The sequence below is a fragment of the Quercus lobata genome, chromosome 9 (assembly GCF_001633185.2).
Source record: "Quercus lobata isolate SW786 chromosome 9, ValleyOak3.0 Primary Assembly, whole genome shotgun sequence".
Classification (NCBI taxonomy): Eukaryota; Viridiplantae; Streptophyta; class Magnoliopsida; order Fagales; family Fagaceae; genus Quercus; species Quercus lobata.
In genome coordinates this window covers 3,599,970-3,624,824 of record NC_044912.1, presented here as the reverse complement: position 1 = coordinate 3,624,824, position 24,855 = coordinate 3,599,970, and the positions used below count along the sequence as shown (strand labels likewise).

The 24,855-nt window shown below is 33.2% G+C and overlaps 2 protein-coding genes across 2 annotated transcripts; one reads left to right on the top strand and one right to left on the bottom strand.

The window, feature by feature from the left end:
• Positions 1–495: 495 nt before the first annotated feature.
• On the bottom strand, positions 496–2,731 carry LOC115961066. The gene is made up of 4 exons (XM_031080113.1): positions 2,674–2,731; positions 1,333–1,458; positions 966–1,079; positions 496–785 (listed from the first exon to the last, which is right to left on the bottom strand). Exons 1-4 carry the CDS (start codon positions 2,729–2,731, stop codon positions 622–624), a joined length of 462 nt encoding a protein of 153 aa, XP_030935973.1. The 3' UTR covers positions 496–621.
• Positions 2,732–14,564: 11,833 nt separating this feature from the next.
• On the top strand, positions 14,565–15,757 carry LOC115958931 (ethylene-responsive transcription factor ERF021-like). Its single transcript, XM_031077200.1, has one exon. It carries the CDS (start codon positions 14,742–14,744, stop codon positions 15,288–15,290), a length of 549 nt encoding a protein of 182 aa, XP_030933060.1. The 5' UTR covers positions 14,565–14,741; the 3' UTR covers positions 15,291–15,757.
• Positions 15,758–24,855: the final 9,098 nt, after the last annotated feature.

Genomic DNA, 24,855 nt, shown 5'->3' with positions numbered 1-24,855 from the left:
ATTTGATTCTGAAGAAAAAAAAAAAATGTCAGCAAAAGTGAGATATGTATATTCATGAATCAGGTAATTCCATTTTGATCTTTTCATAGAGCTTCCCTAAGCCCAAATCCACAACCACTTCTACCGTTACTAAAAATTTAACAGAATTTTAACTAGCATACCATGATGTAGTTCAATCCATATATATTACTATGATATATTCTCTTAGTTAATTATATGCTTCATGGTTAATAAAAGAAGCTTATCATTTGAAATTCATGGAAATTACCTATTTTGTAGATTCAGATCCCAATAGGAGATATCAGCCATTTTTTTAAAAATAGCTTTCCATGTTTTCACCTTCTCTATGTTATCCTTAATGTGTTTCCGGTGATTAGGGAAGGCTTTTTTTAAAGTTCCTATTTATTTTCGTATAACAGATGGGTTCACATCATAAAAAAAAAACTGGCAAAACTTTTAGTCCCATTTCATCCTTATATTTGATAATCTTGGCAAGCTTATCCTAACACCACGTAGAAGATGCATATTTTTTTTGAGAGAATGATGATAGCAAACTATGATTCTTCAATTGCATTGAAGAGCTTAGAAATACGTTCTCTTTTCTTGAGTTCTTCTTCATCCCTAAAAGTAATAATCCCCTTTCATTTCAAAGCAAACATATAGATGGTCACTAAAATTAGTACAAGTATCCTCACCCCTAAAACTAAGAAATGCAGCGGATTTTGGCTGACGTGTTGAAGAAGAAGATGGTGACGGTGATGACTCTCTTTTACGCTTCACTAAAGCTGTTGGAAATTTAGATAAAAGAAGTACAACGAATTAAAAATAAAGAAAAATATATAATTAAATTAGGGAAAAAGAAAACGATGTGAAGTGGGATTTTAATTTCAGGCAGGGAGTGAAAGAATAATAATAAATAGAGATGATTGTGTTTGTGTGTTAAAACTTAAAAAGTGAGAACTTACCCATTTGTGAGAAGGAATTACAGCAGCGATGGCCTCCAAAACCAAAACCTCCTGAAAACACTCCTGTTTTTGCCTCTTCTTTTTTCTTTTTCTTTTTTCGCAAAGAAGAGACGACTGAAAAAAAAAAAAAAAAAAAAAATTATTCAACTATAGGAAATGAGACAAAGATAAATTAATAGATTAAAGAAATTGCTAGGGAATTTGAGAACTCTTATAAAAACTCTAATCTTAGAAAGCGAACTTTTATTTGTTGCTTACTCATTCATTTCATAGGTAACGAGAAGAAGAAAGCAATTTGACATGGATATTTCATTTCAAGAAAAAAAAAAATGAAAGGGATGAGTATGTGTGAAAATGGACAACTTACAGATTTGGAAATTGAAATTAGAGTAGAGTAGTAGTGATTGATTATAATGCTCGAAACTCAGTTGAAACAAAGGCTGTTTAATAAAGGAATGGACTCTGTTCTTTATTTCTCCGTGTGCGACCACAACTTCAATATCCCCGGTTTTAAGTCAAGTCAAGTCAACACTCTTCCTGGGCCAGCCTCAAATGCCTTTTCCCGTTACTCTTTTTTTTTTTTTTTTTTTTTCTTTGCGCGTGTGTTTTGGCTTGGCACAAAAGTATTTGATTTTTTTTTTATTTTTGGTTAAACAACGCAGACTATTAAAAAGCTAAGGAATAATAAATCTATTACAAATGTGGCCAGCTTTGTCCGTTGCTAGCGGATCAACCACCACAGGCGGTGGATTATACAAAAAATGATAGTATAGAGGTCAGCCCCATCTTTAGCACAAAAGTATTTGATTACATCACTTTCTTACTCCTTCACTTTATTATTTGAAGTCCTGTTTAAATTTCCTTGAATTCAATTAGATGTGGTGGGGGCATACCACATATGAGAGATTTTCATATTTACAAGAAAGTTTCTTCCTTAGTCTCCTCGTTCAGAGAATTGAAGAAGAAAAAAATAAAAATGAAAACTTTTTTTTTAGCTAAAATTTTATGGTAAGATATAAAAATTATCATCAAATTTCGTCATACTATTAAAATTCTTAGTACAAAGGTTACATAAAGCCATTTGAAAATTTATTTGCTCTTGCTTTCATCCCCATCTCTTGTATTTATTTATTTATTTATCAAAAACTTCATTTTTCATTTCTAATCGTTATTTATTTATTTTAAAAAAATTTAATTGTAATTTTTCTATTATGGCTTCTTCATACACTTTATTTATATATATATATATATATATATATATGTTGAGTAGATACATGATTTCACATTAAATGATAATGAAAATAGTGAATGGTTATTATAATATAATTTGATCTTGTTTTGTTTTGAAAGTGTAATAGAAATTTCATTAATGAATATGAGCAAAGTCAAAATACAAAGCACCTAACTTAGGTTTTTAAATTAAATGGTGTACAGTGTACTTTATATTATATTTCATACTTAATGAATCTATTTTTTCTCCAATTTGTGTGTGGTTTCTCAATTTTACAACTAGCTTTCAATTAAGTCAACCGCATTTTTACTTCTTTAGTTTAGTCAAGCACTTTTTCCAATCCCCCAGTTTCTTACTCATTTGCTTTATTATTACGATTATTATGATTATTATTATTATTATTATTTAAATTTACAGAGGAGGACAAAGTACAAACCAATAAAGTGTTTCTCTTGAGATATCTTTTTAAAGAAAAACGGTGATTCTGGTATGTGCTCATCGATTTCACATCACGTGATGGTAAGAGCAATACCATGTGTACTATTTGGGTAAAGCTATCATAGTGGGAATAACATATTTGTTGAAGTGTCACTACTCGAACTGTCTTGAAATTTGGGTTTATTGTCAGATGCTATCAAATTTTTTAAAAATATTCAATTTCCTCTTTAGGCACAAACAAACATCATTTAATACAATTTGAAAATTCTATTGCTCTTCCTTCTCCATCTTAAACAGTTATTTATCTATCACTAGCTACTAGATATTCTTTCACGCATATAATTGGCATAACATAATTTGATTCCTTCTCCATTGCAAATTTTTGGTTTTTATGAATGTATAATTTATGTGATTATTTAACATACCAATTTTTTTTTCCTCAAATAATATAGGATCTTACGATTCACGATCCAATCATATGATCCATGATCTCACCTACCTTCCACAATCTTATGTAGGATCCCGATTTTGACAACCTTGCTGATGAGAGTAAGAGAGGGATAAAGAAATTGAATGGTTGATAGGCTAGTGGAGAGGGAGGTTTTTTTTTTTATTTTTGAGAAACAAACACACACACACAAAAGAGAGGGAAATGAGTTCTAATACGAAGGCACACCACAACTTCACTCAAAACACACACACACACACACACACACACACACACATATATATATAAATATATATATATATATATATATATATTTATATATGTGTGATTGAGTGATACACCATGCCTTGCTCCAAGGGCTTATAAGGTATATGTGGGGCGTTTCTCTAACCGATGTGGGACTAAGAGTGTCAAGCCTCAAAGAGGTGAAAATCCCAAAGACTACACTCGGAGACGAGGACAAATCCTTGCGGGCTTGGCTCCCCAAAGAAGATAATGAGCCGAGTGTGCAGAGAAAAAAACCCCACATTTAAATATATATATATATATATATATATATTTATATTTATATATACACATATATTCGTGTTAGAACAAGATAGGACGAGACGAGACGGGGCAAGATGGTGTAAACAGAATTTATTCATGTCATATCAAAAAATTATGTGGGGGCAAAATAGTGCTGATTGACCAGAAATTTTGCAATCCCTCAAAACACTTAACAAGGAAAATTTCACTTCTTTGTCCTGACAAGGGTAGGTGAGAAAAAAGAACCTTATTATTAACCGACCTAGCTATATTGTCTTCCCTAAAGGTTGCGTATTAGGTCAATCTTTGTCGGACCGCAGTCAAAGAGTGAAACCTTAATGGCACCGGCATTCTAGCATCATTACCCCACAAAACCCAGGGAATTGCACTCATATATGGACACTTTTCAATTGGATTATTTGCCACTTAATTTTGGTCAAAAGCAAAATAATGTCTTTATTTGCAATATTAAAACTAAGCTAATTTACTCCTTTGTTAGTCAATAAGAAAATCTATGTGAAACCCCTTTTTGTATGTGTTGCAGCTGTTTCCCTCTCTTAAGCTAATGTTTGTCGCTTTATTAGTACAATATTCTAATCAAATCAAGGTTTTAATACAATAATTTGACAACATTAGACCCCTTATCCCCTTTCCCATGAAGCTGGATGGATGGTTCTTTAATCCTAAGCCCCTTGATTCTAAAACCCAGTTTCTAGTTTTATCATTGGTATCTTTGATACTTATTAAAGAAAAGATTGTCGGTGAACACACAGGTTTTTTCTGTGTTCAGTGAATGATGACTGGATAAACTGACTTGTAAACCATGTGATTAAGAAAAACTAAAGTCTCGTAATAGTATTACTTGATAGGAGTGTTAGGTAGTCGTGTGTCGGCCGACTCGGCCCACATTAAGTGCACTTGAACAGAGTCGATGCTCTATTTCTTTGATAATCATAAGCTTCAAGGCAACAATTAATGCTCAACCATGTCCTACTTTTATTTATATATGTATTCTATTCAATTGATTTCGTGGATTAGTACTTTGTTAATAATGATATTTGAGGCAAGAAATGCCTGATCAAGTAAGTGGAGTAGGTCAGATTATATGTCCCTCAAATATTTGGATAAATTTACTATATTGAGCTAAGGAAATATGTAAAATAATTTGTCATTTTTGTAAACACAAGATGGGTAAGCAAATATTTGGTATTTTGAATCTTAGAACGTGGAATAAAAGGTTTGGAAATTTGTATTCTGTTGTGTAAAACTTTTTTATTTTTCCTCATTTTCTCCTACTTTTATTTTGGGAACACAGTGTGATAAGAATTAACAAAAAATTGGCCTCTCTCTCTTTTTCTAATGGTTGTGATAATGATTATTTTGTTTATTTTTTGAAGTAGTACATATTGTATTTTTGCACGATTTATTTTGGTAAAGTTACAATTTAAATCTTGTATAGTTTAGGAGTGCAATAAATTAAGTTCTGCAGTTTCAAAAGTAATAAATTAATCCCTAATATTTCAAAATAACAACTTGAACGATATAATTTCAAAATTAACCGGTTGAACCATATAATTAAACCCTAAAGTACTAAATATTAGATTCAAAATGTAATCTACTCATTTGGTTTTTAAGCAAAACAAATTAATGAAAATAAGTTTATTAAATTAAACTAGTGACTAATTTGGTCCATTTATTTTATAAACTCACTTTATTTAGTAATTAGTTTATTTATTTATTTATTTTTATTTTTATTTTATATTTTTGATAATTCAATATTTATAATGGGGGAGGGGAAGAGTTTTAAACTTTGAATGTCTCTCTTGGAAATATAAGAAGGTGTCAACCAGTCGAATTATAAGATTTTTGGCTATTTAGTAATTATTTAATTGAAAGAAGTGGATAAAAAGTCTTATAATCATGACTCTCAAACTCACATAAAAAGGGGTACCTCAATTGGAAAAGTTGATAATAGTATATGGAATCTTGTATAGAAATGGTATGGACACAAAAAGAAGTATAAGTTAGCAAGTTTTATTTCATCTGATACGCAATTTAATTATTGCACCAATTTTCTATATGTATAAAAGCTCAAAAAGACTGCAGAAATTGTGTTAAACATCACCCCCTCCAAAAAATAAAATAAAATAATAAAAAATAACAAATGAAAAACACATGTCTCATAATGAAAATTTCTCTCGACAAAACTTTTTTTTTTCTTGACCAAAGAAAACGATTTGAACTTTGAAGACACCATGGATGATGAATAGGTCAAACATTGTGCAACGCGGAGATAGTGTGTGTCTATGTATAAGGTTTGGCATTTCAAATCAATACAAGTTTTGACAAAAAAGATTGATGGTGATATTGATTGCAAGCACTAGTTGTTATATTACTTTTTTCTTGAATATGGTTGAACCTTAGCTTATAGACTAGTTTCATTTTTTTTTAATTATAGTGGCATATAGTTGAAGCTTAGCATGATCCAGCTGTTTCCAAACTCACTTAGCAGCCAAAAAGTTGTTCTAGCTTGAAAGACCCCTCTAACCAAAATATCATGCGTGTGCTTGTTGGAAATAAAAGTCTCAATAAAATTTGGGACACAATAATTGACAATTCACAACAATTTTACAATATTTTCACATCAGTTTACTATCTTATTTGTGAGCCTATTTCGATAAGAAAAAGTCTATGGACACCTTTTGTGCCAAACTTTTTTCATAATCCAGACATTTGCAGCTGTAAATGATAGAGAAAAAAATTATAAATTTATATAAAAGTGATATTTCACCAATTATAGTCACACATATTATCAAATAATGGCAAAAGTTTTGGCAAAGTATAGGGGTCCTAAAATAACTTAATCAATATCAAGGTGACAATAAGTTATTAGTAGGTAAAAAGTGATATTAGTCGCAAGTTTAACTAATTAAGAATTTGTAAAAACTAACCAACTCAAACATTAAAAAGATTATTGTGTTTGTAACATTAGGCATAATTTTTTTTTTTTAATGGACATGTATGAGGTGATTGACTAATTTAAGAATATTCTCAAATTATTGAAAATTGATGTTATGCCCCTAGTTGGATTATCTCGTTTTGAGCATTCCACTTTATATTTCATTCATCACAATTTGTAGTATTTAATTTTTTTTAATAAAATAATTAAAGTTTATAATTTCAAAGGAAAAAAAAATTCTTACGCGTGGTACAGTGTAATTTGTGAAGCAACAAGTGGAATATTACGAATAAGACAGGATTTTTATTCGGTTCTTGGGTGATATATGCTCCTGAGTTGGTGCCCTCAAAAGTGTAGATATTGACGTGAATGAAGGGCTTTATTTGTGTCCAAGCCAATAACAACAAAGAGTTGCTTAAACCTATTAGCCAATTATAACATCTTCAACCTTGGTGTATGCTTAATTGTTACCCACTCAAAAATGGAAGCTAGCTACATAATGGATTTTTGTGACTTCAGGTGTTTTATGAACCAATGCAATGAAGATCGAATTTTCTAGTATAGTTTATTCAAGAAAGGTATAATTGTAATGTCAATTCCAGATCATCCCTACAATTATTTGATATATTTATATAATATTAATCTTGAACTTTAGTGATGTTTTTTTTTTCAAATAAAGGAGGGTTATAGTTCTATTTTTTCTCATAATTGTGGGATTTGTGAGATTGAGAATGATTCGGTGATGATTTTGCAAAAGAAAAAAATAATGAGTATTCTATAATCTATATATGTGAAGTAGATGGCTACTATTCTAATACAATAAAGATTGAATAATAACTTCCTTCTTTTGGTGTTTCTACAAATTTTTTGAAAGGTACTAAAAATATCCCATAATTTTAAAAGCAACAAATTAAATGAATAAAAATTATTACGGGCAAAAATTATATATAATTTCTTAGTTATTGTACTTGGGTTTTCCAATTAAATTTAACTGCTTAATTTTGAACAATAATTAAATTCAACAATATGATTCATTGGTCAATGCAATCACTTGATTGAATTTGATCAAGGACCTAATATACAAACACCCAAGGAAATGCGCATAAATTTTACCCTTATCTATTTATAAATTAAATTATTATCATGCATACTTTAATAAGCTTCATATAGGGTTTATTCAAGTGACAACTTTATGGTAATGATATCTTTTATGATATCTCATATCCGTGGTTCAAGTTCAAACCGCAACTTGCCCTCCCCACTATCTATCATTCTACCTACAAAAACAAATAAGCTTTAGAAACTATCATATGCATCATTTCTAATTTGGCAAGGGAACATTTCGATATTTCAGGAGGAGAATTGCATCTCCAATCTTTCGTTATTTAGCAAGGAAACAAAATGTTTGTTCTGCAAATCATGTATCGATAAGAAACTTTCTACATTTTTTTTTTTTTTTTTTTAAAGTAGTCTTAATTTGTTTCATTCCTCGGTGGTACTAGTACTAACATCTTTAAGTACTAGTTACTTGTCATGATTGAGTTTAGTTTATCAACCTTCACTTCAAAAATTTTCCTTCTATGGTAAGTTTTATCAATCATCACCTAATGCAACAAACCAAGGGATTTTTTTTTTTTTTTGTCGTAAACAACAAACAAACATGATTTTTATTGGGAAGGTATGGCAAATGATGTACCACGAAACTGTTATCAAAGTCATATCAGTTGTAGAATAATAATAGGATAATAAGGTTTAGAATTCAGTTCTCAAACATTAGGAAATCATGTTCTTAGTAATGTTTTTGTTTTTTCCATTTCAATCTTTTTGTTTATATAATTTCCAACGTAATTCTTTCAACAATTCCTCATCGTTATGTCCACCAAAATGGCGTCGTCTTAAAAAATGAAAAATACAAAACTAATGAAGGAGAGCAATGATTTGAAATATGAGTGGTTTATTTACAATAATGCACTGTATTTTATTAAAGAGAAAAGTTAAATAAACAAAATTAAAACTTTTTCGAAAATGTATTTTGAAAATTGTTTTCAAAGCCGAAAACCAAAATCATTGAATCAGGCACCACAAGGGGAATGGTTTTTTTTTTTTTTTTTAATTTATTTTTTTTTTATATTTTAAAAGCTAAAAATTAGTTTTCAAAATGTGCTACCAAGCAGCCTAATGTAATGCCTATTGTCTAGAAGGTTAATTATTTATATAAAAAGTGAGATTTGTAAAAAAAAAAAAAAATCATGTGTTATATAATCTACTATTTCTCTTTTACTAAATAGGAACAAAAAGAAAGCTTTCGGTGAATGAGTTATCTTAGTTGCTATCAATTGTTTTTTCTTAGTGGGACTTTAAAACTTTTGACTTGAGAGATCCTTTGCTAGAAAGGAATGGTTATGTTTTTTAGTTTTGCTTTTGTTTTATGCATTTTTAGGTTATGAAAAGAAATGTTTTTCTTCAATCACCACAGGCTGGGGTAGCGCCTTGTCCTTTTGGATTGTTTTGAAGGGTTTGGTTAAATGGTCCATGTGCAAGCGTTAGAAACCAATCAAAAGCGATAAGAAGTGGTACATACTGTTTAAGATTTTGGAGGTGTTGTATGGCATAAAATGAATCTCAAATCAAGTATATTCTGGAATGATTTGGGTTATATAAATAATTCTTTAAAACTTTAGTTGTGATTAAAATTTTTGAGATATAGTGCAAATGTAATTATTATTGTGGGGCCAAAGAAAGTGTGGCCCCGGCCCAGGTCCAGTTTATCTTAAGGTCCGCGGCCCAAGCCGAGGAGAGCCATTGCCGAGGACGACCTCCTGCTCGGCACTTCACTAAAACGCCCAAAGAAAGGAGCAAATTGAGTGTAGGGGCAGGGCCAGGAAAAAAGCAACCAACACAGTAATACGGAATTCGGCGTCTGACAAGCCCATGCCCATGCCCATGCCCATGCGCCTTTCCAGCAACTCCCAACCACTTTAGGTATGGGTCGACTGGACAAGCCTGCACCCCAAAAGTAAAATCAACACGTGGACACAAAAAAGGGGGATGAAACACCAGTATAAAAGGGGAAGAAAATAAAGCTCTAGAGGTCTTACAACTCTGGCTAAAAAAGAAAAGGGGTTTAGCTAGGGAAACCAAGCCCGCCCATGCAGTATTTCCCGTAGGAATTACTACTAAACAGCTCATCTATACCAAGGTCATACCTTTGAAGCACACTCTCTACAAATGATATTGTGAGGGCCTCTTTTCGTACGAGCCCAATATTGTCTTGGGATCGTAACAAATCTGGCACCTACAATTATTATTATTTTTTATATTGCGACAAATGTAGACAAAATTTCAAAAAATGGAAATGATGATATACTAGAAGTCTCATTTTGGTATTGGTTAGAACTTATAATACTACTACAACAACAACAATAATAACAATTTGATATATTTTTACTATTCTTTGGATATTATGTAATATATTTTTGTTATTGTAATGGTAATTAATTGCATCACTTGTGTACAATTTGTAAGTTTGTTGATTCTATACTTTTGTCTCAAGATTAAAATTTCAGTTTTGTTATTTTTATTCAATATTTGTTAAATTTATCATAATATATTATCAAATTTATCATATGACCTTCAACTATTGTTGTTTAGGAAGGCATTGTGTGAATGAGCAAATCATATTTATGTATTTAATTAGTTATACACTATATAGTTGAAATATTGATTTTTATTTTGAAGAAATTATAAAAAAAATTGTCCAATATTAGGAATAGCGTTAAAGGGGATTCCTAATGAAAATTAACATTCTTTAATAAATTAAATAATATACTTATTTAATTAGTTTTTTTTTTTTTTTGAGAAGGAACTTATTTAATTAGTTAATATTTAGTTTGGCCCCCTAAAGTGAAATTCTAAATCTGCCAATGGAACTAAGGATCAAATTAAATAAATCTACCCATCAAATTGAACAAATTCTAGAGCTCGTGAATTCCGTTAATATGAAGTTGAATGTGAATTTAATAATTTTCAAGAGTCTTTTGGGTAAGTGGTATTTTGTAATTCTCATGTAAAGGACCAAAGAAGAATTTGAGTTTTTATTAAATCTCTCTCCCCGTTTACTGTAAAGGAAAAAAAGAAACCAATAATATCTCTTTTTTGTTTTTGGGTAGAAAAAAAAAATTCTCTACTAGTGGCTTAAGTTATTCTTATTATTCTTATTTTAAGCATATGCTGTAGAGAATCAAGAGGTATTACTTGCTAGACTAATACATTTCAATACACTAACTTGCATGTGAAATACAAGGGAATTTATGTAATATCTTTATGCATACCTTTAAAGTGAAAAGTTGTTGTGGGATTAGGTGTGATGATTGAATAATGAGCAGAAGCATGAATCTAATTATGTAAGGTTTATATATTAGAAAATACTTGATCCTGAGCTAGCTATAAACTACCATAAAATTAATATACTCGTTCTATAAATACATAAGTCTACAATTGATTTGGACCACCATAGTTATAATATATCCAACAAAGGAAATTTCAAGAATTGATGTTTGAAAATCAAGATCAATATTAAAGTAGATCACTTTATATGTGATTTTCTCAAAGGGAATATCTCTAATTACCCTTCTCCCAACACTGAAGAGCATTGGTCTTCACTTTGTGGTTGTAGCCCTGTAGGTCATGTGAATTAGGTCCGTTTGATTTTGCAATGTTTTGGAAAGAAAAAGTTTTGCCAAACACTTTTTCTTTTTTAGAAAACAGCTTTTTGAGTTCTTTAAAAAAAAAAAAAAAATTAAATCACTTTCTGAATTTTGACAAACCCAAAAAATCACTTTTTCAAATAAAAAAAATATTTTACTACCTCAATAATCTCTACCATACCATACGAGTACAATGTCCTTGATCTATTTTAAAGGACTGTTATTGTAAAAGCTAGAATTGTTGTTGACAAAAACAAATTTCAAACCCATAAATCATTACCCTCTTTTTTCACAGTTTAGGAACTTTCAAGCACAATTGACTTTGTGAGTTCCGAGGCAATAATATGAGACCTCTTGTGGGGGCAATTTTTTAGCTTTGGCGATATCAGCTGGATCCCATGATTCCGATCCCATGCACAATCGTGTGTGAGGATAATATTTCATATAAATTTATATACCCAATGTATAAAATACATTTTTCTTTACTCACACTTAGACATGGCAAAACGGGCGATTCGGGTCGGATTAATCGGGTTACGGATCGAGTCAGGTTGACTCGTATTTTTTACATGAATTTTTTTTTTTAAAGAAAACAACATGTATTTGCCATTTAAAAAGTTATGCAACAAATTGTTTGATGTAAAATGCATTATTTTGAATTCACCACTTATATTAAGAATGAACTCAGTTAAACTTATTAATACTTATTCAATAATTTTAAAATTATACAAATCCTAACATTGCTATCTAAAACAAAATAATACAAAGATAAGTAAAACAAATACACAAGTTTTATTTCTACACAATATCAACATTCTAAAATATAAAACAAAATTACAAATGACTTATTGGATAACCCATTTGATAAAGAATAAAAACATATAAGAAATTTACAATTTTGAAAATTAATTTTATAATCTATTATCAATTGTGGTTGGCGGAGGAGATTGTACCAAAGGCACTCTATTTCAATTGAGATATACATTTAAGTTTGATTGCTTACTTATTTATACATTGTCTCTTTTATGAATATCATATCATTGTTAAGCAACACACACACTAGGAAATATCATAATTTATTTTAAAAACCATTTATTTTGGACATAAATTGTTAAAAAAATAGGTCTAAGCATTCATAATTTATGCTAATTTGATACTTTGATTTCACTATTTTCACACTTGTGAATGTTTCTCACACATATCTACAATTTTAAATCTATGTTTTTAATTCTACTGTAATCAGATTATCTTGGCATGTTCTTTACTATTTGATATTTAAAAAACTTTACTCATTACAGAATGCTCAACCATTTATCTTTCAATTAATTTGCAGGCAGTTATGTAAATGCATCAATTGTTTCCTTAAAGCTTACAACAATCAATTAAACCAATATTGTCTTAATTTTACTATTTTTTTTACCAAAAAAAAAAAAGTTCAAAAAAAATGGTTCGGGTTCGGGCCGGGTCACGGGTCAGGTCGCAAAAAACACGGGTTGGGTCACGGGTCAACCTGTTTTTGCTTCGGGTCAAAAATCGGGTTCAGGTCGGGTATTTTTCAGTTCGGGTCGGGTCGGGTCAGAAAATTCTGACCCGTTTTGCCATGTCTACTCACACTTGTACCTTATTGGATTAGTTGTATGGTCCATTAATGTTACTCCACACAAAATAATCATATTAGCAAAGCCAATTTCTTTTTTCAAGGGGTACCAAAATTATATATAGTGATACGGAGTATAAAAATTTGAGTTAAGATTTAAGAACTTATCTAAATAATAATCTATCTTGAGAATTCATTCTTTAGTGCTCCACTAACAACACATCAAAAATTACAAGTTCATTAATTCTACGTATTCATACAAATGTGAACTAATATACTAATTTAATATATGTAGCTCGCCAAGTAGTGATCTACCATTAACTTACACAAAATATCAATACTAATACACTTACATAAAATATAAATACCAATATTATAATATTTCAATTACAAGTTTTTAAGAAACCCAATTTCACACTTGGTGATATCTATAATAAAACACTAAATTGTAAAAAGGGAGTTGTGTAAGATATATGAATATGATATTATTAACTATAGCACATTAGTTAAGTAGTTCTATATGTATAATGACATAAATAAATAACTATTACTTTTGAAAGAGATTAAAGTAGATGATTTAAAAAGAAAATTAGCTATACAATATCAATATAGAATATAGGATATTATTAAATATTCAAGGGGCAAAAAGATATTGAGATATTTTAATTTAAAAATGATATGAAGGAAGAATTACACCACAAATGCTATAAATTGTATTAAATACTACTTCAACAACATAATTATTAAATATTGAATTACTCTTTTACGATTAGATATGTTCTCATCATGTATAAAATTTTTAAATTTCTAACATATTAGCTTCATTTTGTCCCTCAGACAAATATATTATAACCAACTCTTTAACAATCCTGATTATGTAATATATTATAAGTTTGTTTAAAAAACGCTATACACGACTTCCGTATTTGTGTATCCTAATAAATATTATTATTTCTTAAAAAAAAAAAATAGAGATGTTTATCCCATATTGATTGTGTGTGTTAGAATTTCAATAGTTCTTATACCTTCATGTTTGTGTGTTTTAATAAATATTACTGTTTCCTAAAAAAAAGAAAAACATTTTTTAATAATCTATTAATTATTATAGAACGTTATCTGGGACTTTATTCAATTTGTACTTTTGTGATTCCTTGTCCAAGTCCAACTCATTTTTTATTTGTCATTTATCAGATCCTGTCTATAATTTATTCAATTCTTTTTTATTTTATTTTTTGTCATTCAGGAGATTCTGTTCATGATCTCATAAATCTCTTATGATAACGTCATTTTCATATTATTCGTGCTTTGATTTTATGCCCAAGAAAAATGGACCTTTTCTAAAAGAAAACTGTACAACAATCTTTATCTCTAGCCTTATCTAAGATTCAGCTCCAAATGTGGGATTAGTGGGTCCAAACTTTTTAATGCCACCTGCAGAGAAACCGCGTTCTAAATAGGAAACAATATGTCCCTCAATTTTTATCTTATTGGTCCTGCTACAGATTCCATACAACTTTAATTCTTCAATCACCAAATAAATATTCAAAATGAATTAACTCGGCATGCTATGACTGGTCCTTCAGAGAAATTTTTGGTTCCTTCAAACACTTTTATCTTTTTTTATTATTTTGTTTTCTTTTTTGGGTTTAAGCAAATTAACATGAAGAAAGTTGTGACCATGCACATATTCACATCATTTTCAATGGTGCAACTACGTGGAAGCTCACCTCAATCCATGTTAATTCACCACGTTTCAGTCAAATCGCATAATTCCACATCTATAAATACTTATAACTGGATTACACTATCATTCACCAGTGCATTTACTTGAACTAAACAATAATATAGCTTTCTAGCAAACTTGAGTGCATGGAAGAAGAGCCAAATAGTAGCGGTAACACAAGCAGTACTAGCCATGGCGCTGCATCGTCTAGCTACAGAGGAGCCCGGAAGAGAAAATGGGGCAAGTGGGTGTCTGAGATTCGTGAGCCAGGCAAGAAAACAAGAATTTGGTTAGGGAGCTTTGAGACACCTGAAATGGCTGCTGCTGCTTATGATGTTGCTGCGTTACACTTTAGGGGACATGAGGCACGTCTCAACTTTCCTGAATTGGTTCACAGCCTCCCTCGCCCTGCTAGCTCTAATTCTGAACACATACGCATGGCGGCTCATGAAGCGGCCTTAAGGCTTCGAGGCCCTCAAGGAGTGGCTGAGGTTGGAGGATGGTCTAGCTCGAACATGGCACCGGTCACAGTGAGGCTCTCTCCTAGCCAGATTGAGGCCATTAATGAGTTCCCTCTTGACTCACCCAGCAAGATGTGGATGCAAATGTCAATGGAAGAGTCTATGACGTTCTCCAATGACATTGAAGATAATGAATGGGAAGATATGCAAAATGATTCTCTATGGGACCCCTAGGTAACTTTCAAATTATATAACACTATTTTTTAGTACATAGGATAACTTAACCCTCTATATTAAATTGTTATATGTATTTGATTTTCTATAGTTTTTCTATAGCATCTATGACTAGGAGGGATATAATTTAACTTACAAAAGGTCATAGAAATATAGTAAGAGAAGATTGTAATTGAAAAAGAACATGCTGGGCTTGCTTATTATTTAGTTCAAGCACTAAAACTTGAATCTGGGAAATAGAGAGGTCTTTTAGGCTTCTGAGGCATTGGATTTTGTAGCAGAGTATACAAGGATTCACTGTTTCATGGAATAGTACCTGAAGACCATTGGGCTTTTGAGGGAAAGCCACCTGTATTCTCAGAATGGGTTTTGGCGGGTCCCAATTGACATCAAAGGAGTTGGTTTTTTCGGTATTTTAAGAAGTATTTTAGTGGATGAAATTAATATATAGTGAATGGGGCCATATTGGCTACTTGTTTGGAAGGGTGTGCCGGTGTGGTGTGATTTATATTTTATTATTAATGGTTTGATGTAATAGAATTGGATTGTTATTTAAATGAATAAGTTTCTTATTTGATTTGTTTTTCTACTCACTTCTTTTTCATTATTCTATTTATATTTCATTTTGGAGGGACTATTAGGGCTTGTTTGGTTTAAAAAAATGGTCACTCATCACTCATCATTCAATTTTCGTCACTCGTCACTCATCACTCATCACTCATCACTCATCACTTAAAATACCCAAATTTCTTACAACCCCCTGTTTGGCACATATTTTCAGTTTCCCTTCACTCAATTTTTTTTTTACTTTTTGGGGACCCATGCCTGAGCACCTGTCATAAATTCGGTTAGCCTACCCGCCTCACCCTCACTCTCTTCATTTCATTTTCTTCCCCTTCAGTACCAACAGATGTTCATTTCAAAACCCACAAATACCCAAACCTCCAAACCGGCTAGGACTCAACCCAGCTGTCGGAGACGCCGCCTAAAACCTCTGGAGATACCACCAAAATCCAAAACAGAATCCGCTTATCCTTCTTCTTGAAGATCTCACCGACCATCGTGCTCGTCATGAGCCTCTACTTCATCGGCTTCGTCACTGCGCCCCACGTCTTCAGCAAGCTCTACCGCCGATCCACCACCGCCACCGCTTAATTTTCTGCTCTCGGTTTCAGATTCGGAGCTCTTTGATCGCTGTTCTAGATTCACACTGATCTTCGGTTCTTTGACTCGGTAACTGAACACTTTGTTTTCCTTTTCCCTTTTTTTTTTGGCTCTGTAAATTTTTGTCGACGCTGTACTTTCTTCGTTTTTGTTAATTTCGGATTCTTCGGGTTTTATTTTTTTCTTTTTCCCGAACCCACTGACCTCTGTAAGTTACTGTTTTAATTTTCATAATTTTGTACATGTGGGTTAGAAAGATATCCAATCTGGGTTGTGTGCATATGGGTTTTTGGAATCTGGGTTCTTGGTCTATTGTGGGGTTGGTTTTTTTGGTTTTTGTTTTTTAAGGTTTTGTAAAAAAAAATTTAGGGAGCGGTGGACTGGTGGCCGGTGAAGTCATCGGTGGCTTCTTCAGCTTCTTCACCTTCAAAAACATTTGATCTTGCCAAGGAGATACAGAGAACTCTGCAAATTCGATGGAGGGTAGTCTTTGGTTGCTGGGTTTCATTCTTCACAGTTGCTGGGTTTTTGAAGAAATGTTGGTTTGTTGCTAGAAGAAGGAGAAAGGGGAAAGAGAGAAAGAGAAAGTCGTTGGTGCTGAGGACTTGATGTAGACATGTCCCTGATGCGGGTCCCACAAAGGGGCCACAATCTCAACAATATTACAAACTTTCCACTGAGTAACGGAAAATGAGTTATGAAAACAGGTGAAATGTGTTTTTACTTTTCCTCTTCATCACTCATTTTTTTGAGTCACAGAATCACCAAAACTAAGTCATGGATTGAAAGTTCAAATATGTGTATAAACACCCTTGAACGTTTAGACCCCCAAATTACAACTTAACCAATTCAAGCATTACGTCAAACAACTGGTGTGCGGAAAACTGACATAAGCTATAATATGGAATTGGAAAAACTAACTAAGCCAAATTAAAATCTCAACCCACAGCAGATAATAAAAGGCAAAGATAAAAGGGAAGGAAGATGCAAACACAAAGACAACACGCGATGTGTTATCGAAGAGGAAATCGAAGCCCTCGGCGTAAAATCTCTCCGCCGCCCTCCAAGCGGTAAACAATCCACTAGAAAATGTAGTTGGGATACATGGACAGCAATAGACCCTCCAAGCCTAATCTACCCAGTGCACCTAAGCCCTCCAAACTTCTTGCTCCAACGAGGTTGCACCAAACCTTTTTCTTTTCTAGCTTCCCGGATTCTGCTACTAGACCATAGCATCAACCAATGAAGATTGGTTCCTTCCTAACTGCTTCCTAGAACACCAAACAGCCCTCTCATAGTAATGGATATGGTGAGAACAAGGTTTTGGTAAAAAGCCTCTTAAGGGTTTGGCAATGGAGAGGAAGAGAGTTGAGGAATTTGAAGAGGCACTTATGTAAAGATTGTAGATGAATCAATCTTGTTTTACTCTAGGGTTTCTCTCTCAAAATTCTCTCTAGAAGCTCTCTTTCTTTTGTGGGTATAAGGGGTATATATATTAGGGTGAGAGAGGAATGTGAAACGTCAGGTTTTTCAAAACAGGGCTGGCTCGCGGCTTGGCCTCGCGACTTGACTGAGTCGTGAGATCCAGTCGCGAGATAACCGTATGGCCAGTTGTCCTGTTTTGTCCTGTAGTGCTCCAGCTAGCATGACTGTTCACCTTCTGGCATGCTTGGCACGTGTGCTGCGTCTGGCGGCTTGCAGCCGCGAGACCAAGCCGCAAGTCTCTGTTTTCTTGCATACTCTTGAGCAAACTTCACTCTATCTCACTCACTACCCTTACAACAAGCCCACCTAAATATAGGGTTACTAAATGCTGAAATACAAGCAAATTTGGCACAGAATAAAGCCAATTAGATGGTTGAATAAATTCAACCTTACATGGATGATGAGTGATATCATCCAAACAACTACTCTTCCGTGGGCCCCATCAATTTTGGATCATGAGTGATGAAAACAGGATCATATCACTCAAAACTCACTGCATCCAAACATGCTCTTAATCTTCCATCTTCAAGGAAATGATTTTTCTATTCTTGTACCACCCACGTGGCAAGACTTAAATCCACGCGGCATAATATAATTTTTAACCAATTTACCTTTTTCAATGTGATGTGGCATTCTACAAAGTGCTGTAAAAGGCTTTCTTTTTCTAGCTAGTTTGAGTTTCTATGGAAAACATAGTTACAATGGGCAATCCTCATTCAATTTAAATCCTTTGAAATAGATAGAGAAAAGTGCCAATGTCTTGTTGATCAAAGATGGGTTTGTATGGGAGAACTTATTTTGGACTGTAATCAATAGAAAGAGTAATGAGGTATTGACTTATGCCTCTAGTAAAAATATAAAGATTGTTTTGGTTTGAATTAGGGCGTTGATTTACATAACTTTAGCTGTTATAATGCATGATATCAAACCCGACCAACTCTAAAGTTTGTTCAGGTTTTCCAGGGGAGTCACAATATCGTATGGAAATCATTTCAGACCAATTCTGACTCATTTTGGACAATACCATGTTAATGATGACACTAAGAACCAATCTTTTTGCTATTACCATCTTTTCGCCAAGAATTTGGATAAAAATAATGGATTTGAAATTGAAGCATGAACAATGGTGGTAAAGATGGATTTTCTGATGCACTCTTTTTCTGATCATTGTGATGCATGCATGAAGGACTTTAGAGGTAGGATTTAGGGTGTGTTTGCATATTTTTGTGTCTAAATAAGTGCTAACACCATTATATTCAAAATAGCTGAGTTAGGCATTAATAGTCAAGAAATAAAGTTTCATAAGATTGTTGGAGCAACTTCATTCTCACTTGAACAAACCCAAAAAAAGAGTTTGGTTAACCCTTATTCGACTGAAATTACGGTAAACAATAAACCAATCTTGCTAAATTGACATTTTAACTTTGTTTTCACTAATATAATTTGTAACTAAACCCTCTCTAGATAGGATTTAGAGAGTTGGTGTTGAATTACTTTGTGAAGCTTTACAGTATAGATTTTGAAAGTTCATTCATATACATTCTATGCTTGCACTCTACAAAGAAACTTAGGCATGATATTGTTGATGTCCTCTCCGCATGAATACCTCTAAGGGCAAATAGTATGTTATTAAAAATTGATCTTATTACCAGTTGGAATGGAGCTTCATTAATCATAGTCTATCTTTTTTTTTTTTTTTTTGTTTTCCTTTGCCTAGAATAAAGCTTATTGTGCCTCGTGTGCCATCCTCTAGTCTTGGTATTTTAGTGAACGGTAAAAGATGGAATTCCTTCCAATTTTCTCGAGGAATCTGACAATGGCGGCCCACTCTTCCCATATATATTCATCATTTGCATGGAGTACTTGGTTTGGTTAATATAGAGGTGAGTGGTCAAAAGAATTGGGTGGGCAAAAGATCTTTTAGGGTGTCCAATTTTTACTCACCTCTTCTTTACAAATGACCTTGTCCTATTTACAGAAGGCATTGTGAAGAATTCTTAAGCAACTAAAAGGGTTCTAAATGAATTCTGTAAAATCATGGGGGGGGGGGGGGGGAAATTCAGCAAATTTTAATTTTATTTCTCCTCAAGATTGATTAAAAAAAAAATTCCTTACTAGTCTGGAGTTTTGAAAATAGATAAAAGGCGAAAAACACATTTTGGTCCCTACATTTTCGCACGATTCCTACTTTGGTCCCTAAATTTTATTTTTACCGCTTTTAGTCCCTGTTTAGAAAAACGCCTTCTGTTTTAGTCCTTTCCGTCAGTGCCGTTAGGGCACTGACCTACGTGGCAAACGGAATTATTAAAATAATAATAAAAAATTTTATTTTGTCATTAAAAAATGCCAAGTCAGCATTTAAATTTAAAAAAATAATTTATTAAATTTAACTAAATAAAAAAATAAAAAACAGACGTGTTTGCAATCGCTTCTCTCCCACCGAAATCATCTTCTGCAATGTCATCTCCTTCTACGCCCGAGCCCGCCTCCCCGACCGCCTCCTGCACCGTCTGCTTCATCTTTGGTAGATAACGCAAAAACAATTTTTTCTAAGGAATGACTGTCACGGCAAAAAACTTACGGTTGGACAGAATGGAAATATTCAACTTATTGTGACCCTCACCATCCTCATTACATGTTGGAGAAATGTGAAGTATGAGACAATTAACATAACTACTAGCTTTGCCATGTTCATAGTTGAGAGTGGTCAACAGAAAACAGAACTTGTGATCACCTAAATGGTGCAAACCTCCAGGAGGGTATTTAGCAGTGACACCATTGTCGAGCTCAACCATTCGGTCGATATCAAAACTACCTTTGAAATACACATCACCAGAATCACTACCATCATCCATACGGTAAGCATGTACACAACAACCATCTAGATTCTCAAAGGAGTCCCAAATGAGCGAAACCCAGAAGAGAGTATTGCCAACAGTTGTAGCTCTAGGATGAACCCCATTAGAGAATATTTCAAAGGGATAAGCACTCCTGCGTGCTGTCCAAGCTTTAGATTTCACATCATAAGTCTGAAACGCATATGGGTACCTAAGATCGCTCAAAAAAATGACATTTTTCGGTTCAACAACTCCGTATATCATCTCATGCTCACTGATTTCAGTTGGAGGGTTTGGCAATGAAGTCCATTTCTTCGTGTTTGGGTCAAAAACCTCCATCCACCCAGAGCCATGTAGCGAAGAGGCCGTTTTGAAACCGCCGAAAACGTACAACTTGCCATCGAGAACGACTGTGTGAGGGAAATATCTAGGAGAAGCCATGGGAGGAACAAACTTCCAACCATCGGCAACACAGTTCACGTCCAGAGTTGACACTTCCTTGTGTGGTATAAGACAGTCAACGTCAATGGAGGACCACACGTTGCCAAAAGAATACAGATGGGTCCTTGCCAGAACTGCACTGTGCTTGTTTTCGTAAAGATGGTCAGCCACAGAAATGGGGTTGAGGCGTCCAGGGTGGTGAACGCCCTTTGCCTTTTTGGGCTTTGATGAAGTGAAGTAAGAAACGAAGTTTGGTTCTAGGTCTGGTTCTGGTTCTGGGTCTGGGTTTGAGTCTGGGTATGGGACCTTGATGACATACCACTGTGTCTCTACGCCTGGTCTCCGGTCTAGAAATTGGTCCTCAGTTAGTTTCTCAAAAGACTGGATTAGTTAACAGTTTCTCATTTTTTTTAATCCAAAAAAAAAAAAAAAAGTTTCTCATTTTTGATTGCTCTGATTACTACATAAAAAAACAGAGCCTCTCATTGTAACATATACTCACATTTTCTTCTTCAATGAAGATCACAGCAATTCTATTTAAAGAGTCAGCATTTTTGAAAACAGACTGTTAAATCTCTCAATTCGCTCCTGAATGGGCTCTGCAACTGTGGAGAATTTCGCAAACTGAGAGAAATGTTTCTAGGTTTTCATAAATATAGAACCCCAGATGCTTGTACGTATAATATATTGATTAAGGCTTGTTGTAGGAGTGGGAGGTTGGAGGATGCGCAGTACGTGTTCGATGAAATGCAGAGGAGAGGTGTTTGTCCCAGTGTGGTGACTTTCGGGACTTTGATTCATCAGCTTTGTTTGAACTTTAGGTTGGAAGAAGCTTTTAAGTTGAAAAATGATATGATGAGAGTTTATGGTGTTATGCCAAATGCGTTTGCGTCATCCCTTAGAAAAAATTGTTTTTGCCGTGACAGTTTATGGTGATATGATTATAGAGACACACATGCCGTGACAGTCATTCCTTAGAAAAAATTGTTTTTGCGTCATCTACCGAAGATGAAGTAGACGGTGCAGGAGGCGGTCAGGGAGGCGGGCTCGGGCGTAGAAGGAGATGACATTGCAGGAGATGATTTCGGTGGGAGAGAAGCGATTGCAAACACGTCTGTTTTTTATTTTTTTATTTAGTTAAATTTAATAAATTATTTTTTTAAATTTAAATGCTGACTTGGCATTTTTTAATGACAAAATAAAATATTTTATTATTATTTTAATAATTCCGTTTGCCACGTAGGTCAATGCCCTAATGGCACTGACGGAAAGGACTAAAACAGAAGGCGTTTTTCTAAATAGGGACTAAAAGCGGTAAAAATAAAATTTAGGGACCAAAGTAGGAATCGTGCGAAAATGTAGAGACCAAAATGTGTTTTTCGCCTAGATAAAATTTACACACACCTTACCTCATACAACTGTACACACACATATTTTGTACTGAAATCGTGACTTAATCCAACTTAACTTGAAAATTTCTTGGTGTTTCTATTGTTAATGATAGCATAAATAGGAATGTCTATAATTTTGTGAAAAAAAAAAATGAGTAAACCTTCGAAATTGACAAATTAAAGACATTTTTTGTGGGGGCATACACTAAAGAAAAAAAAAAAGACCTTAACTAAACTTAGTTGGGTAGGACACAACTATCCAAACCAAAGATATAAGGAGGGCTAGGTATTAAGCGAGCCTCATACTGCAACAAGGCCCTTCTTGCTAAAAGAACCTGGTCATATGAGGAGATTTGGGCATCAACACTCAAGAGGAAATGTCTCTTGAATTATCACACCACAAAACGGAAGTCTGTCATTTCATTTGGGCTTAGTTTATGTTAAACAAAGGAGATATGTAGTAAGGACTCGGCCCAGATAATTAAAAAAATGGCATGTCTATTAACTTACTAAATGACCATTGGACAAGCTTGGGAACCACAAGGCAGGGAGGATATGGACCTCGGACTTGTAGGTATTTGGGATACACAAGAGAATTGGAATCTTGATACAATTTTTTAGGTACAAGCCCTTAGCCATTACACCAAAAACTATACTTTATGGTAAGATCGCAACTTTATTCCCTTAAAAGGTGGTAGTCCAATGCCAACAGATTGACTGAGATTTGACCCAACCTTACCTCCGCCTCTATAGGATGCTTGACTCGGCCCACTAAGCCTCCCCGCAACACAATCTATCACTTTATTTCAATAGATCTTAATAATCATTAGGGCTTTGGCAAAGCCCTCCTTTTCCAATCAAGTTGACTCTTTAACTTAGGCTCCTTAGAAAAGATTTTTTTAGACAACCTCGAGTCAACCTACCAAATCACTCCTAACGTGGCATTCCCACATCCCAGACTTCCCTCTTGAAAGTTGAAATGGATTTGGAAAATCAACTCCATACCTCAAATTGAGTTACCATGAGAGATTCAGAAATATCATCTTGGATGGCACTTGCTTGTTATAATACACCCAAGATCCTAAGCACATTTTTAAGGATCGTCTCTTTGTAAGTCAAATTTAAGAACTAATGGGGAATATAATTATTTTCTCTGCCTATGAAAGAATATGTCAAATTCCTTTATATACTTTAATTGACCAATTTCAATTAATTTGGATTCTTGATGGAGACTTGTTTTCCCCACAACCTTTTGGCAAATCTACAATGCCCGAAATAAGAATGTCCTCACTTTTGGCAAATCTGCAATGCCCGAAATAAGAATGTCCTCAAGGACCAAGCTTTTGAAACAATGATCATTTTTCATAGAATTAGAACTCTATCCACTGATTCTCTACTTCTCACACTATGAGTAATTTCGTGGTGACCAGCTAATAGCCATATGAAGCCCTGCGTTAATTTTTTTTTTTCTTCGGATGCCATTTACTACAAGCTTTATATAAAATAAATAAATGAATGAAGTTACTACAAGTTTTACTATATGAATTTTTTTTTTTTTTTTTTTGAGAGAGAACTACATGAATATTTGAATTGCATTACACATCAATTTTGAGTTCAATTAATGTAATAAGATTGGTAGTACTCCTAGCAATTAGAAATTGACTTTTTTGGATCACGCAGATCCTCCAAGTCTCCTCATTCAAAATAATAATCATTGTTGAGTTTTTTTGCAAAGCTCATAATAGGTGTAAATGAAAATTTTAAAAACAGTAAATATATATCGTTTTTTTATTTTTAGTGAACATAAAATTTTCATTAGTTGAGAAAGAAAAAAATATGGTATTGTTTATTTTAGTATATAAAAAAAATTTAAAAAAAAAAAAAAAAAAAAGCTTGCCCTGGTTGGTTTTGTAAAGGGTTAAATTAATAGTTTAATACACTTAATGATTAAATATTTTCATGAGAAGATATTTATAATAGATGAATAATTTTAATATATGATACTACAAATATTTTAGAAAATAAGTTATATATTATATATTGCATTACAAATCGTTACATACATCACACGGGCCCGTGACTATTACTTATCAATGCCTCATCCCAACCTCAAGCCTTATGGTTTATAAGATCATCTACAATTAAAGACTCCTTTGCAAATCCAGATTACCATTTGGGTTGGCTTTAAATCCCTGGACCCATGGAATCCAAAGACCCTCCAACATATCAATGTTATTAGTATCACCT

Coding starts and splice junctions, on each gene's coding strand:
- LOC115961066 (XM_031080113.1), bottom strand. CDS start 2,731: ATGGTATTGCTCTTACCATCACGTGATGTGAAATCGATGAGCACATAC. Junction 1,080..1,332: donor TAATTTCAATTTCCAAATCT/GTAAGTTGTCCA, acceptor TTTTTTTTTCAG/TCGTCTCTTCTTTGCGAAAA. Junction 786..965: donor TAATTCCTTCTCACAAATGG/GTAAGTTCTCAC, acceptor AATTTCCAACAG/CTTTAGTGAAGCGTAAAAGA.
- LOC115958931 (XM_031077200.1), top strand. CDS start 14,742: ATGGAAGAAGAGCCAAATAGTAGCGGTAACACAAGCAGTACTAGCCAT.